General features: G+C 35.3%; 3 protein-coding genes across 3 annotated transcripts; 1 reads left to right on the forward strand and 2 right to left on the reverse strand.

Moving 5' to 3' along the window:
- Positions 1-421: 421 nt before the first annotated feature.
- Positions 422-6186, reverse strand: LOC127800811 (chaperonin CPN60-2, mitochondrial-like). Its single transcript, XM_052335640.1, has 18 exons — positions 5933-6186; positions 5822-5846; positions 5548-5679; positions 4354-4513; positions 3966-4141; positions 3734-3829; positions 3485-3589; positions 3250-3336; positions 3076-3165; positions 2894-2974; positions 2738-2806; positions 2446-2523; positions 2183-2278; positions 1939-2038; positions 1752-1855; positions 1105-1210; positions 912-990; positions 422-785 (listed from the first exon to the last, which is right to left on the reverse strand). Exons 1-18 carry the CDS (start codon positions 5968-5970, stop codon positions 692-694), a joined length of 1716 nt encoding a protein of 571 aa, XP_052191600.1. The 5' UTR covers positions 5971-6186; the 3' UTR covers positions 422-691.
- A 2217-nt stretch (positions 6187-8403) lies between these two features.
- Positions 8404-10151, reverse strand: LOC127799119 (stemmadenine O-acetyltransferase-like). The gene is made up of 2 exons (XM_052332863.1): positions 9767-10151; positions 8404-9669 (listed from the first exon to the last, which is right to left on the reverse strand). The coding sequence occupies exons 1-2, from the start codon at positions 10149-10151 to the stop codon at positions 8690-8692; spliced, it is 1365 nt and encodes a 454-aa protein (XP_052188823.1). The 3' UTR covers positions 8404-8689.
- Positions 10152-11881: 1730 nt separating this feature from the next.
- On the forward strand, positions 11882-13791 carry LOC127798916 (glutathione transferase GST 23-like). Its single transcript, XM_052332561.1, has 2 exons — positions 11882-12294; positions 13057-13791. The coding sequence occupies exons 1-2, from the start codon at positions 11986-11988 to the stop codon at positions 13411-13413; spliced, it is 666 nt and encodes a 221-aa protein (XP_052188521.1). The 5' UTR covers positions 11882-11985; the 3' UTR covers positions 13414-13791.
- Positions 13792-15813: the final 2022 nt, after the last annotated feature.

Genomic DNA, 15813 nt, shown 5'->3' on the forward strand with positions numbered 1-15813 from the left:
GAATAACTAATTTTATGTATGTGTATCTTTAAATAATTCAATAAGATAAATTAACTAATTTTAAATTTTTTTGAGTATAAAAAATTTAACTCACGATAAATTAAAATTTAAAATTAATTGAAAAATTTATAATTAGTTAATTTATAATTATTTAAAATATAGATATTTAAAATAATTTATTTATTTATATTTTTTTAATTTAATTTTATTATAATAAATTATCTCTTTGTGTGTTTGTATATGTATATACATATTTGTGTGTGTGTTCATTGAGAGAGAGATGGAGAAATGGATGTAAAAGAGAAAGAGAGATAGAGTGATTGTGCAGAGTAAAAAGGAAAAGAAGATGATATAGTGGGATGATAAAAGAGTAAAATAGAATTTTTAAAAAATAATAAAAAATTTTGACAAGAAGAGACTGTGAAGAATAAAACCCTCGTGATGAATAGAATTTCCCTCGCCTAAATGTGTTGCCAATTATGGAAGAAAACAAAGTCCCTTTTGTCATTCAACAAATGTAAGTTGGAACCGCTAAAACCAAGCTTCCTTTCTATCCTACATTTTCTTCTCCTCCAACTCCAGCAAAAGAGTCTCTCTCTCAATATGATTACATTTATCATTTCCCTCCACGAATGACGAATGCTAGCTAAAATGGCAGAGCCACCACTGAGCTTAGTATATGTTGAATTAATTAATAATCCATGGGAGGCATTGCTGGGGATTCCTTCTCATCCTTGGGGAGCTCGACCACAATTGCTTCGGTGGTGGTCATCAGTGCCGACACACTGCATGATATGCAAATTTGACGATGATGCTCAGCCATTTAGCGTCTCATATGGCAGCAAAACAAAACCCAGGAAGAACAGAAACCGGAACTGAAATCAAAACAGTTGATTTTTCAGCCTACGTACCTTGCTGCATCAACCAAAGCTGTCCTTATCACTTTTAAGGGGTCGATGATGCCAGACTTGACCATGTCCACGTATTCACCTGGTCGGGCAAGGGCAGAGCAAAACGGGTGTTAATCACATATTAGTATCAGCTGAAAGTGACGTTTGCGGTGATATGGTTAAACATGAGAACAGAGAGGCATCTGTCTATGACCTTTGGCTGCATCGTATCCAAGATCGGGGTTATCTTGCTCCAATAGTTTGCCGACAACAACAGCACCCTCGACTCCAGCATTAGAAGCTATTGCATGCACAGGCGTCTGCAGTTGGAAGGTTCATTCAATTATTGGTTAGCGGCCAAATGAGCCCAATAGACCTAGTACAGGGGCAATAAAGTTCATAAATTTCATATTTTTTGCTCAACAAAACAGGCAAGGAGGGGATGATATAAGTGTAGACACTTGCTATAACACGACCTTAACAACTGTCATTCTTGTCAGGCCGTGAGGAGTTACAAAGCTGCTCGCTTATGGTGTTTGGGTATGAAAGTACTATTGCTAGTGGGTTCATCTCCATAACACCACAAAAAGAGATAGTTTGCAAATCAAATTCACGACCTCTGCACCTTTTTCTTTAGGCCACCACACTTAATCTGAGGCCACTAAACTTTTGTCTTTCTTTGTTTCTATAGAATTGCTTCAAAAGCAGGCTCATTAATTTTGAATGCACAAAACAAGTCCTCTCAAAAAGGCTTTCTCAGAAATGCAGACGATATCCAAAAGCAAAGATGTGGTCCCTACAGCTTTGCTGAGTTTGTAGTCCCTACAGTTCATTCATTGCTGGAAATCAAAGTTTTCATACCTTGAGTGCATTCTGAATAATCTGAACACCAATCTTCTGATCAAAATTGGCTGTTGAAAGCTTATCCAACTCTTTCGATGCGTAAAGAAGAGCAACTCCACCCCCTGTGATGAAACATCCTTTTCTGAAACTTTTCATTTTGACTGAACTAGAATATGCAGAAAATGATTTGTAAAGCCAAAATCACCTGGCACAATCCCTTCTTCTACTGCTGCCTTTGTGGCATTCAAAGCATCAGTTACTCTGTCCTTCTTCTCACCTACTTCAGCTTCACTGGCCCCTCCAATCTGAGATGATACAGATTTCATCATTGTTTTTGCACAGGTTAATAATACCAATCAATTTAGAAACTTAGCTAGCCAGAGAAATTTGAGTCTGCAGCATTTTATTTGAATATATGACAAAAAAATGTTTAAAAGTAATGAGCAGACCTTCAATACGGCAACACCACCAGAAAGCTTAGCTAATCTCTCTTGCAACTTCTCCTTGTCATAATCAGAAGTACTCAATTCAATTGCTGACCTAATCTGCAATTAGGATTATAGGCAGCATGATTAATCTATAACCAGAAGAAACTTCAGCAGACTTTTGGCTGTTTGTTTTCAATTAACCAAACAGTCAATCACATGCACAAAGTTTGAACCAAGAATTCAAGTGAGGATATCAGTTCCCAAAGAAGGAAGCAAACACCTACCTGTTCACATCTTTCCTCTAAAGCCTTCTTATCACTAGCACCATCAAGAATTACAGTGTCATCCTTGGATATTGTGACCTGAAACAAGAATTGATTAATCCGCAAAAAAGCTTACATAACACAAGATGGTGATGTCAAACCTACAATGGCATAGCTCCTGAACAAAATTGATACCTTAATTCGAAGACTGGACCTATAACATAAATCTATGCTAAAGAAGATGGATCCTCCTCCCGAGAAGCACATTCTGAAAACCTATGAGCGTAACTTAAAAGTGGTGGTAGAGCTTTACCTTCTTGCATGAGCCAAGCATATCTATGTTTACATTCTCCAAATTCAAACCAAGCTCTTCAGTTATAACCTACATTACGTAAGATAGATGCATTAAACCATGGATCTGCAACACAAGGATGTACAGAGGAGGACATGAACATCACAATGAACCTACATCTCCCCCAGTGAGAGTGGCAAGATCCTGCAGGTTAGCCTTCCGGTTCTCCCCAAACCCAGGGGCTTTTATGGCACAAACCTATAGAGATGCAAAATACACATAATAAGATTTTTAAAGATACACAAAACACCACACAAAAAAAAAAAGGTCTAGCAACTTTCAAAAAGACAGCACAAAACCTTTATCCCAGCACGAAGTTTATTTAGAATGAGAGTTGCCAGTGCATCACTTTCCACATCTTCTGCAACAATCAACAGGGGCCTTTGTCTCTGAAAAGAGAATAAATTATCTTATTAACAAATTGCTCCTATGTCATCTTCCTTGAGGCATTGATTGATCAAAGAGCTGTTTACCTTCAAAGCCAATTCTAGTACTTTCACAACAGCATTGATACTTGAGATTTTCTTCTCATGGATTAGAATTAGAGGGTCTTCTAATTCCTACCAGAAGAAACATTAAAAGTTAGCCTGAAGCAACAATCAGCAAGCTGGTAAAACCACATCAGACAATTTTGATTGAAGTTTGTACACCTATGAGAAGAACTGATATGTTGGTAATATATTCATATAATGAAACAACAGAACTCACACATTTCTGGTTCTTCTGATTGGTGATGAAATATGGGGATATGTAACCCCTATCCAATTTCATCCCCTCAACAACTTCCAATTCGTTATACAGTGTCTTGCCATCCTACAAAAGCCTTTGTAGTTAGGGACCAACGTCTTCAGGACTTGAAGCAAATTTTAAGCACTATCTATAACTGGACCAATAGCATACTATAACATGAGCTAGTGGTAAGGTATCAAGATAAAACAGTTATTAACGGAAACATACCGCAATGGTGATGACACCTTCCTTGCCAACTTTCTCCATAGCCTTTGCTATCAGCTCACCAATTTCTCTTTCGCCATTTGCAGATATTGTACCAACCTATTAATAATACATTTATACCAGTGACCTTGCATGTTAGAAGAGAAATCATTTTTCCAAACAACTTTTTAGTGCTTCTGCTGCTTGTTAGCAAGTCCTTTGTAGTCAGATAGACTTTAAAATTTTAATGACAAACCTGAGCTATTTCCTCAGACGTGCTAATCATTCGAGCCCTGCTTTTCAGGTTTGTTACCACGGCATCGATAGCCATGTTGATACCTCGTCTTAGGTCCATTGCATTCATTCCAGCAGCAACTGATTTGCAGCCTTCAGTAAATATTGCTCGGGTAAGGACAGTAGCACATGTGGTACCTGAAAAAAAAATGGGATTCAGTTAATTAAGGTTAGAACCCCACAACTTGATGGTCAAAGCTCCTTCATGCAATAACCAACACACTCGTTGAATATGCTACAGGTCTAACTGAAAGCTTTCATTGATCAGAATAATCAAGTTCTTTCATGATTCCACCAATGCATTCAAGGGAAAGAAAAACAAAAACAGATAAAAGAAAAAGAAACCTTACCATCACCAGCTACATCATTTGTTGCATTTGCAACCTGTTTTACAAGGCTTGCTCCAATATTCTTGACCTTGTCCTTAAACTCAATGCTCTTTGCCACTGTCACACCATCCTTTGTCACTTTTGGGGCACCATAACTTTGTTCAATCACCACATTGCGACCCTTCAAGAAGAAACACGCAAACCATACTTGGGAAAAATGAATTTAAGAGAAGCTACTACCAAGCCTAGCTACAGTTTTCCCTTGGCAAAGGAGTAATGTAACAAGAACAAACAAAAACATCAGTGAAACAGAGCCACCACCTGATCCCTCTAGTTTAACATACCACAAATGAATCAAAAAAATCCAATCAAACCCTCTTCAACCAGCTATATATCTCAGCTTGTTACACAAAGTATAGAAAACAAGATCAATTACTGTAGATGTGCAAACCAACCATATGTCAAATCTAATATTTGCAAGATATGTATAGGAAATTATAGATCGCTATTTCAAGATTCCATCTTTACATCAATTATCTTCAAGTCTTATGGTGCCATTCCCAAAAGTTCTGATCATTCTTGAGAGATCACATTCCAAAACGAGTGTACTTAGCATTCTAAATCAATGTGGACCAAATGCTAACACAACAAATCATAGTGATTAAAGCTAGACTGAACAGGCCTATTTGGTTTGGGAGAAAAAAATAGTCTTTGTGGAAAAACAAAAGAAACAAAAACAAGAAGGTGAAGATTTAAACAATTGATGCTTCCTTTTCTTAAAATCCCATATCTTAGTTAGTTTTTTGTGTTCGTAATTAGTTTGTAATTATGAAATTTGAACATTTAATCAATTATTATTTGTTGTCATTTTAATATTTTTGAATATTAATAATTGCCAATAATACATTCATATAACCTGAGCAGTAGTATCATTATATTACATAAAACTTCTGAACAACAGTTTGGTTTGCGAACCACCTGTCAAACAACTGAACTAATACCTTAGTCGGTTTAAAATTGAACCATCACATACAATTACCCAAAGATTTGATACTAGCTTGTTGGTATCAATAAAATCTAACGAAAGTAGACCTCTAGAATAAGCCAAGTCGGGGCAAAAGCATAATCTTCACAGAGATAGTGGCTAGAGTATAGATAGATGCAAAAAGAATAAAACAACAAAAATGAAAATAACTGAAAAATCTTGAAGATTACCTTCGGGCCCATAGTTACTTTAACAGCATCAGCGAGCTCTTCAACACCTCTCAGCATCAAAGCCCGAGCCTCCACTCCAAATCGGATATCTTTGGCCGCATAGTTTCTGCTCCAGCTCAATCTACCACCAATCTGCATTCCACCAATAACCCAATACCCAAATGCATTATGCATATACACATAGATTTTACAAGAAAGAGCAAAACAAAAAAAGACAATTACAATCTGGGGAAAACAGAAATGACTCCAAAAATCCAGAGGCCATAACAATTACCTGATGGGTGCTATTTCTGGCGACCCTGCAAATCAAGAAAACCAATACTCTTAGAAAATGGAAGTTCACGCATCGAAGTGATTAAAAAGATTAACGCTCAAAGACAATTACCGGGCCTTGGAGGCAAGGTTTGCAGCGAAGCGGTACATCGTCTAGTTGCTAGGAAGACGTGAGTGTTTGTTGGAGCAATCCAGAGAGAGAAGTGTGCCGAAATGAAAGATCAGAGAGGAGAAAGAGCTGTGAATATAAAGTCGGGGAGAGAAGACTCTAGAAGAAGAAGCTGCTGGTTCTAGGGTTTTAGGGCTTCCAAGAAATTTCAAGGGTTTAAGGTTTTGGACAGCCTTTTCATTTCCACAATCAAGTGATTTGGGTTTTAGTGCCTTCAATTTCAATTTAAGGATCTAGGGTTTCTCTAACCCTAATCCTAAATTTTATATCCATAAATAAATTTTATAAATTAACGATAGATATAAATTTATAATAATTTTATATAATAAATAATAAAATATTATTAATTATAATTTTATATTCTTCAATTTATGAGACTATTTAACATTTCATTTTCTTAAAATTCTCTCAAAATTTTTTGAAAAATTTAACAAATTTTTTTTAAAAAAAATATGTATGTATATACCTTCATATTTTTTTCATTTTTTTTTCTATTTTAACATGGCCGTCGTCAAGATTGTTGAAAAAACAATAACGCCCGCTAAGATTGGTTGCAATTGTTTACTTGTGACAATTCGACCTACTAATGACTCTTAGAGTATATTTGATTGGTCATATTTTTTATAAAAAGTGATCATTTTTCATGTAAATTCTAATTTTAGTAGTATTTGATTAGCTATATTTTTCAGGTAATATAAAATCTCATTTTTGATCATGTAATAGTCAATTCTCACTTTTACTTGAAAACAAATACTTAGAGGTGGCTTGGCAAAGAAATTATAGGGAATTGGAAATCATCTCTCTTCTGCAAATCATTGAAGACTCGCGAAGCTGAAGAGAAACTAGAAGGAGAAGAAGAGCGGCCGACGGCTGACAGTCGACAAAGCTAAGGAGAAACGTGGTCGGCGATCACAAGAAACAAGAGGCAGCGACGAACTAAGCGAGAGAGACAGTGAGCGATCGAGGAGTGAATGGCAATAGCAATAGTGGCGATGGCAGCCATGGCCATTAATGGCAACGATGGACTAAGCGAGAAAGAGAGATAGAGAGCTACAGTGAACGGTCAAAGAGTGAACAACGATGGCATTGGCAGTTCCTTCATCCTCAAGCTGGGTGTATGTGTATTTTTGTATATATATTTGATTTTTTGAATATTTTGTGTAGTATATTTGATTTATTTTTAGCCAATTCCTTAGAATTCAATAGCAATCAAATATGTGAAGACATTTGTCTTAGATTGTTTTTGTACTTAGTTTTTTCTTGTATAAATCTGTTAGCATTTTTTACTTGATGAAATGAGTATTCCTTTTGTTGTTTATAATTGACTGGAAGTTGGTTATTTTTCAATCAGGTAGGGTAGTCGGTTGTAACTGTCTTGCTCGCCTCTATGATTTATAAATAGGGGTTGGGAGGGCTCGGAAATGGGTGTGAGAACTTTGGGTTATCTTGTGAGAGTTGAGTGGATGTGCTAGGCTGAAGAAAGGTTATTTTGTATTTCTCTTGGGATTTTCTTCTCTGTTTAGTCTAGGGTTTTAGACTGAGGAAAAAAAAGGATTTCCTAGTACATGTAATTGCTGTAAGGATATCAAAATAGTGGAGTTTTCATGGGTCTAAGGCAGTTTGAATGTAGGTCTCATTTATGAGACTGAACTAGGATAAAATCTTATGTTTTATTGTTGTTTTCTATTTCTATTCTTGTATTTTCTATTGAGTAATTGTGTGTCTGTTTTTGGGGGCATAATCAGTGAGTTCTTGAGGGATAGTTTATTGTGTGTGTGGCGGTCTTAAGGTCAACAAAATACCGAAAGTTGAAAAAATATTACAATTTCTAGGTAAAAAATTAACCCAATCAAATACCTTCAATTAATATTTTTTTAAAATTTAATTCTAAACAATTCAATTGTCTAGAAAATATTTTCTTTTTATGCAAATTCTATACTTGCAATTAAACGCATCATTAATTATCTGAATACATAGAATTCTATTCTTTAAATAAAAAACTTAAAATTAATTAAACATTTTTATAACTTTTAATTTTATTTTGATGTTTTATGAAAAATAAATAAGATAACGAAATATGGTCAAAAGTCAAACGAGATATCGAAGAAAATGTTAAGACAAATTTTACTAATTTTGCAATAAACCATTTCTTTCTACCTTGAAGAGTTCTTGTGTTTGCATTGAAAAAAGTTTTTTTTAGCCTTAGAAAATTATCGATAGAAGCGAGAAAAATTGATGTAAAATCTTTTTGGATAGTTAAAGTTTACGTTAACGTTAGTCGAATTTTATGGATTATGTTAACTTCTAGTTAAAAAATAAGTGATGTTGTGCCGTGTTAGTTAGATTAAGAGGTTACATGTAATAGATAAGTGATCACTTAGACAACCCAACTTTGTTAACTAGATGCACTGAGACAACCCAATTGGTGAACACCGACACGACTAACACAACATATAAGACACATGACTCGATAGACCGACTCAAAAGGCAACTAAACCAAACCAAACCCATCTATAGAGCACTAAACAACGGAACACAAGACAAGAACCTAGACAGTCTTGATCCGAAGCCCCAAATGGCAAAATCAGAGCAAGAAACGAATCAAAGAACCAATTTCTGGGGCTTCATCTGAGATCACCATCTTCACCATCTGTTATTCATGCCACTGAATGATTCACTTGAACCGATTAAGGCATGATTCTAAGCACTTGAGGAGGTTGGGGAAGCAAAGAAAAGCAGCTCTTCATCTCGTTCAAACTTGGCCATGTCATGCTCCTCCAGGTTAACCCAAGCCTCTATGCCGTCGCCTGATTTGGTGCTCATCAGAATAGCCAGATTCTTGAACGCCTGAGACCCCAAGCCCGCCCACGCCGGCTTTCCCCACCCGAAATCCGCCTCGTAGACCGGAAACTTGCTGGTGCTGGTGAAGTAGAAGGGGAACAGCTCTCGCCGTGCTAACCTCCCGGCGAACTCATAGATCAAGTTCAAGTAATCGCCACCGTCTTCGAACTGTTTCACATAGTCATTGTTCATCGATCTTATCGAGTCCCTCATCTTGCTGATGAGACCACTGCCTCCTTCCTCGCCGCGCAGTATTGCAACCGCCGTTCGGCTCAGATTGCCAAAGTAAGTCTCCGGCAATGGGGGGCTGGTCCTCCACCGGAGGTTCACTGACTGGTGCACGATGTAAGACTTATTCGAATCGGGTTCTTGTGTGGCTGCCACAAATCTGCTCCAAATGAAGGCCGAAACAGCCTCCACTCTGCTTGGCCATGGCTGGTTCTCGAGGCCTTTCGTGCCGCCATATTTCTCTTTGAGAGCAGCCATGGCTGGGGCGGCGAAAACAAACCTTTTCGCCACAGGTTTCTCTTTTATGATCCCAACTCCTCTGTTGTCACTGGGGATGTTCATGGGTGGGAAAAGCTTGGCGCATTCAAACTGGGGAGAAACTAAATCTTTCTCTCCATTGTTGGCTGCAGCCCAGCTGTTGATGAACATCACAAATGAGAAACCATCCCCGATTGTGTGTGATGTGCATATGCCAATGGCCATGCCGCCGCATTCGAAGCTGTTGACTTGGACGCCGAGGGGAACATCGCCTGAAAAGTGAAGCCGAGAGAGAAGACATTGAAATGGTAATGAATCGGATAGCATTGAATGCAGACACAGCTGGACGTATATAAGTTTTATGACAATCTAACATAGGAAATAGATATATATATATATATATATGGAAAGATATTAAAATAAATATTCTCAAATATTCTCGCACTTAACCTGTACTGGTTGGGTCGAATGGGGCTAGTTTGTTGAGTTCGAGTAAGTTAGGGTTCTGAAGAACATCTGAGAGCTGGCATTTAACTCGAGTTTCTAGGTACTCAGCCCCCTCATCGTTGCAGTCAACAAAGAGATTGCTTTTAATGCGCCCAGCAAGAGGATAGAATCGACTTAAGGTTTCAGAGAGGGACTTTTTTAGGTTGTCACATCGTTCTTGATGATTGTTGGTTTTGATATGACCAGGGTTAAAAGGATAGAAAAGAAATCGAGTCATGTAAATTTGAGGGGAAAGCTGGTCAAGAAAAGAGAGTTTCAGATGTCGAAGATGGTCAGGGGTTGGGGAAGATGGCTTGATGACTTCTCTTTTGGTTACCGTAACCTCCATATCTCCCCTGTGGATCTTCTGCAATTTGTGGTGTGCAATGGATTGTCATTGGATTCTTAAATAGAACTTAAACCATTAAACCCAAAAAAGAAAAGCTTTTAATATGTTCATTTATCAATTAATGAGATTAATGTATGGTTGAACTAGCATTTATTTTTATTTACCAGAAGTGGTGAACAATTGATGAAAAAGGCAATAAGTAAATGATGTTGTTGGAAATTGAGATTCAAAATATCACACGCTATACTTTTGTAATTACGAGTTTATTATCCCTCAAAAAGTATTTTAATAATCAAATTAGTACTCAATATTAAGAGAATGGGCAATAAGACCAGGTAACGAGGAGGTCTATCAATGAGCGTGGGTACCTCCATAATTTTAGAGTGAGACTTTTGATGGTACTCGATTCATGTTTTTTGGATTATTAAGAAGATTTTATTAGATGAAAATGACTTCTCCAACGAACAAAAAGATCTTAACGTGTGGCATCTTACAAAGGGGATCATGTTTCATATTTGGCAATTGGCCTATTGCAAAAGGAGAGGTAGATAAAGAATCATTCATCAATAATTAATGAATGAATCATGTAAAAGCTTAATTGAGATTCGATGTTGAGATAAATCTCTCGATTTAACTTTTGAGACTTAAGTCAATAAGGTGTGAAAATAAATAACATGCAGTATGTCAAATTTGTTCGACGAATTTACTTATGAAGTCTAAATCTTTTTATAAGTAAAGTGAGACAAGATATTTAATATTAATTCTGAAATTCTTGAGACAAGATATTTAATACTAATTCTGAAATTCTTAAGTTCAGTAGTTATAGATTAATAGTGAATTTTCTCCGATGAATCAAGATAATAACAAATATTTTCAATCAATTTCGAATTCTCCACAAGTTAAATTCATTGATTTATTTCTTAAATCTAGATTTGGTAAATAATCATGTATGACTAAGAGTGTGTTTAATTGACATGAAAACAAATATTTTTCAATCAAATTTCAACTTTGGGTGCTTTGATTGGTAACTTTTTCATGGAATTTGTTTTTCACCCAAGTACAAAAGTGTCATGTTTTCCACGAAAACAAAAAAAAAAAAAATCAATTCTTAGGGGGGAGTGGTTGGTTTTGATTTTCTAGAAAAGTTGAAAAATATTTTTTTTTCACTTTGTGCAATCAAATACATTCTAATTTATTACTAGAAAATAAAAACACTCAATGGTTCACAATTTGTTATTTTTTAAAAGTAATTTAATAATTTTATTCTTTTAAATAATTCTTCATCAAAATTATTATCGAGATAGCATAATCATTAACCATGAAAAAGACGAGAAAGAAAATTACTTTATAAAACTTTATTATCAACATCATTAGAAGTGAACAAAATTTTGATTAAATTAAAATAATCAAATTAAACTAATCAAAATATGTCATTTGTTTAAATTTCGATCAAATCAATTTGATTTGATTTTTAAATTTAAATATTTTGATTCAAATCAATTTTTTTATTTAAAAAATAAAATAATAAAAAAGATCCAAAAGTCAATACTATGTCAATTTTTATCAAATTAAATAATAGAGAAAGGCAAATCCAAGAGAACCTCTAAAAAGATGCTATTTAACAAAACAAAAACTTGTTCCAACTTTTTTAATTTGAGCAATTATTAGATCAATTCAGTACAAAACCCACCAAATACTTGCTGACCCGGTCACCCCTAAGCATCATATGGTGGTAGCCCATCACATATAATATATAGGGGTATCTTCCATTTAGAAAGACCACACAGAATCAGCTGAAAAGAGCAAATTGGGGTCTGGTGAGCTGATCAAGAACATGGGCGAAGTGAAGCTCCATGGATTTTGGGCAAGCCCTTACAGCTGCAGAGTGATATGGGCCCTGCAACTGAAGGGCGTCAAGTACGAGTATGTAGAAGAAGACCTCTCCAATAAGAGCGAATTGCTTCTGCAGTACAACCCTATTTACAAGAAGGTTCCTGTGCTTGTTCACGACGGCAAACCCGTCGCCGAATCCCTGGTAGTCCTCGAATACATCGAAGACACCTGGCCGGACAACCCTTTGCTGCCACAAGACGCTTGTGCGAGAGCCATGGCCAGGTTTTGGATCAAATTTGGGGAAGACAAGGTAATCGTTGTTTCTGGTTCTTTTTCTCTTGCTACGGATTGATTGTGTACATGAATTAACCGGATCCAATAACCGATCTGAACCAAACCACCCCACCCCACCCCACCCACAAGCACCAAACAGACAAACCCAACCAGTCAAATAATCAATTTAATTAATTAGAACTTAATTACACATCTTTTGACAGGTAATTGGTGATTACATATCTAGTTTGATGAGATGTTTGATGGGTCGTGTTTGGTAGACTTCAAACTTGTTGTGCCCAGAAAGTCAAGGCATGCACCCTTGATACCTTAGCTCATGCCGTCGGTTTGACTGTTCAATTGAGGATTGATTAATGCCCAAATGGACAAGACTTTTGATATGGAATCATGGGATGTTTCACGCTAAATATATATGTCCACCATCTTCCCAGATAGTTCTCTAATTAGATTATGGCGAAACATGCTCACAGTTTTAGATTATGGCCAAACTTATATTTTGGTCTTTGTATTTTTTTATATAATTATTTATATTTTTTATTATTTTAATAATATCTTTATATATTTTTTAGTCAGTTTTTTTTTTTTTTTGTATTTTAATTTTTTTCATGATAATCCGAAATTTTCATTTGATTCGATTCACCCATGAATTTACATGTTCGAGTTAATGTAACTCCCTATATTTGACGAATCTGACGTCGTTTGAAAACTCATTGATTAAGTCTAAATATTATTGGTCCAATCTCGATCTTCTTTGCCCTTATCAGTTACCTGCATGCAGGGCCTCATCTTCTATGACTTATTTCGGTCTACGGAAGAGACGAAAGAGCAAGCAGGGAGAGAAGTGGCTCAAGTTCTGAGGACTTTAGAAGAGCAAGCGCTTGGAGATGGCAAGTTCTTTGGAGGGGACAGTCTGGGATTCGTGGACATATCATATGGATGGCTTGCTTACTGGTTTGAGGTGATGGAAGACGTTATAGGCATCAAAGTGCTAGAGCCAAGCACCTTCCCTGGCTTGTGGGCTTGGACCCAGAATTTCAAAGATGTTCCTGTGATTAAAGACAACCTTCCTGATCGCCAGCAATTATCCAGCCATTTCAAGCGCTTAAGGGTCATGTTTGCAGCAGAATCCCAGTAATTCATTGATTAGGAGTTAATCACACATCTTTTGGGCATCTTGTGATCAGTGGTGATTATATATCTAGATTGTTAAAGAGTTTTGAGTTTGATGTCTCCAAAAATCTGGATACGATGCGATGGTTGTGCCTTTTATTCCTTGAATTTCTTAAAAACCAATGAGCCATTTTGCATGGCCTTATGGACCTCTATGATACATAGCAACGTTTTGAGGGTATCATTTTGACATTTTCAAAATATTTCTTATATTGAAACGTCGAGAAATACCTAAAAAAATGTTAGATATAAGCCCTTAAGATTAGTTTTTAATGACACAAAGAGACTGGATCTTGTAATTCTTTAATTATTAATAAAAGATAATTTTATATTTTAATTTAAATTTTAATATGGTTTAAATTAAAACATATATTCATTAATATAATAAGGAATTTATAGCATCCTTAAAAGTTAAGAATATAAATGACGATTCATTCACAATTTATTATGATATAAACATGTTTATAGTTATAGAGTTTCTAATGTAGGTAGCAATAACTCTTAAAGACTAACACATTGTTTTTTCCCTTGTTTAGTATGAAATGCTGAAAATAAAAGTTGGTGAGTCTCTTGCCATTCTATATGAGATATAGAAGGAAGATGAGTTCGTGCTCATTACATGAACGAATTCATTGAATGAGACTATTAACATCGGATCACATGAGTCCTTACTCACGAGTCAATGATTTAATGTTAGCTATATACGTGCAATTAGTTTTTACATCTGAGATGATATAATTGTTTATGCATTGGTGGATTAGAAAATCAATGATTGTATATAATTGTTCTAATCAATAACAATTATGCATATCTATGTGCTTAATCTAGTCGTGCATGAGGTATATGTATATCAGACATGGAATTTATCATCTTAAGGTAGATAAGAAAAATATCCTATACGATTCAATAATCACTTGACGATAAATCATTGGTCAAAGTATTATGACAATGGGAAATATATTCCATGAGTTATGTCATATTACTCAAAAATAATTTTTAATTTGATCATATGACAAAATTGAGAGATTTGAGTTGTTGTCCATGATCTCATATAAGATGATAGAGGGCCGTATTGTACGAAGTTGTAGTAGAAATGTTCACTATACCAGCTTCATATTAAATTGAGTAGTAATTACATATTGTTAAATATCACTCATAATTTACGAAAATTAAAATGAGATTATTCTCGTTATCAATTTAATTTTGAACCTATAATGTTTCACACATAAAAAAAAAAAAAATCACTTTACAAGAGAATAAGGTTAAATTATAAATCTTATAAATTACTAATTTTGGAACGTTTACTTTATAAGAAATAAGAATATTAAAGTTGGATTAAGAACATAACACATAACTCTAAATATAATCTAATAGAAACTTTTGAGAAAAGTTTTTTTTTTTTACTTTTTTTCCTTCTTAGATCTCTCTTAGATCAAGATGATTTTGGGTAGACAAACTTGGCATTTTACGTTTGGAGGATTATACAACGAGTGAACATATGTTACAATCGGATTGCGGTGAAAAAATATTTATCTATTTTCTTCATCATTTAATAAATTGTAAAATAAAAAAAATGTGATACTTAAAATTAATTTTTTTACTGCGTATGATTTGATTTAATCCAACAGTGGTATCAGAGCTATTATTTTTTTATTTTATAATTTGTAATTATGTGATTCTTAGATAATTTTATTATTTTTGAAAAACACAGAATATGATAGATGAGATTTGATGCGCAAGTGTGTTGGGCGACATCGTTGCATGTAGGGAGGAGCCACTGCACGTAGACGCGTTAGGAAGTGCATGCAGATGTGTTGGGAGTCGCCACCTACCTAAGCACAAGGCAACCCTATGCCACGAGGCCTTTGTTGAGTGGGCCATTTTAAGTTGTAAGTCTTTTCGTTTTTCTCTAAAATATCATATCTTTAAAAATATTCAATTTTGAAGGTCAACTTAATACTCTAAATTTCATTAAAATATTATAAAAAATTACATTTTCATCTATAATTAAACACAATTTAAATCATAACTTATAATGTTCTATCACATACTTTTAATTTTTAAGAAATAAGTTCTAATAATTTCTAAGTAACAAACAAACTATATATAAGCAAAATAATTGTGTTGTGCCATCAATTTTGGAGGAAAAATAAAAATAAAAATAATAATAAAAAAAATATATATATATATAATGGCCAAGGGCTGGCCGCAAGGGCCAGCCCCACCAGTAAAAGACTCGCGGTAAGAGAGCCGCGAGTCTGGCCACAAGGGCCCACATCGCGCAGCCAATTGGCTGCTAGCCGCGAGGCTCGCGACCGCGTGGCCTGCGAGAAGCGACCTCGCGGCATGCAACCGCGAGCCGCAA

The sequence above is a fragment of the Diospyros lotus genome, chromosome 4, assembly GCF_014633365.1.
Source record: "Diospyros lotus cultivar Yz01 chromosome 4, ASM1463336v1, whole genome shotgun sequence".
In the NCBI taxonomy this organism is placed as follows: domain Eukaryota; kingdom Viridiplantae; phylum Streptophyta; class Magnoliopsida; order Ericales; family Ebenaceae; genus Diospyros; species Diospyros lotus.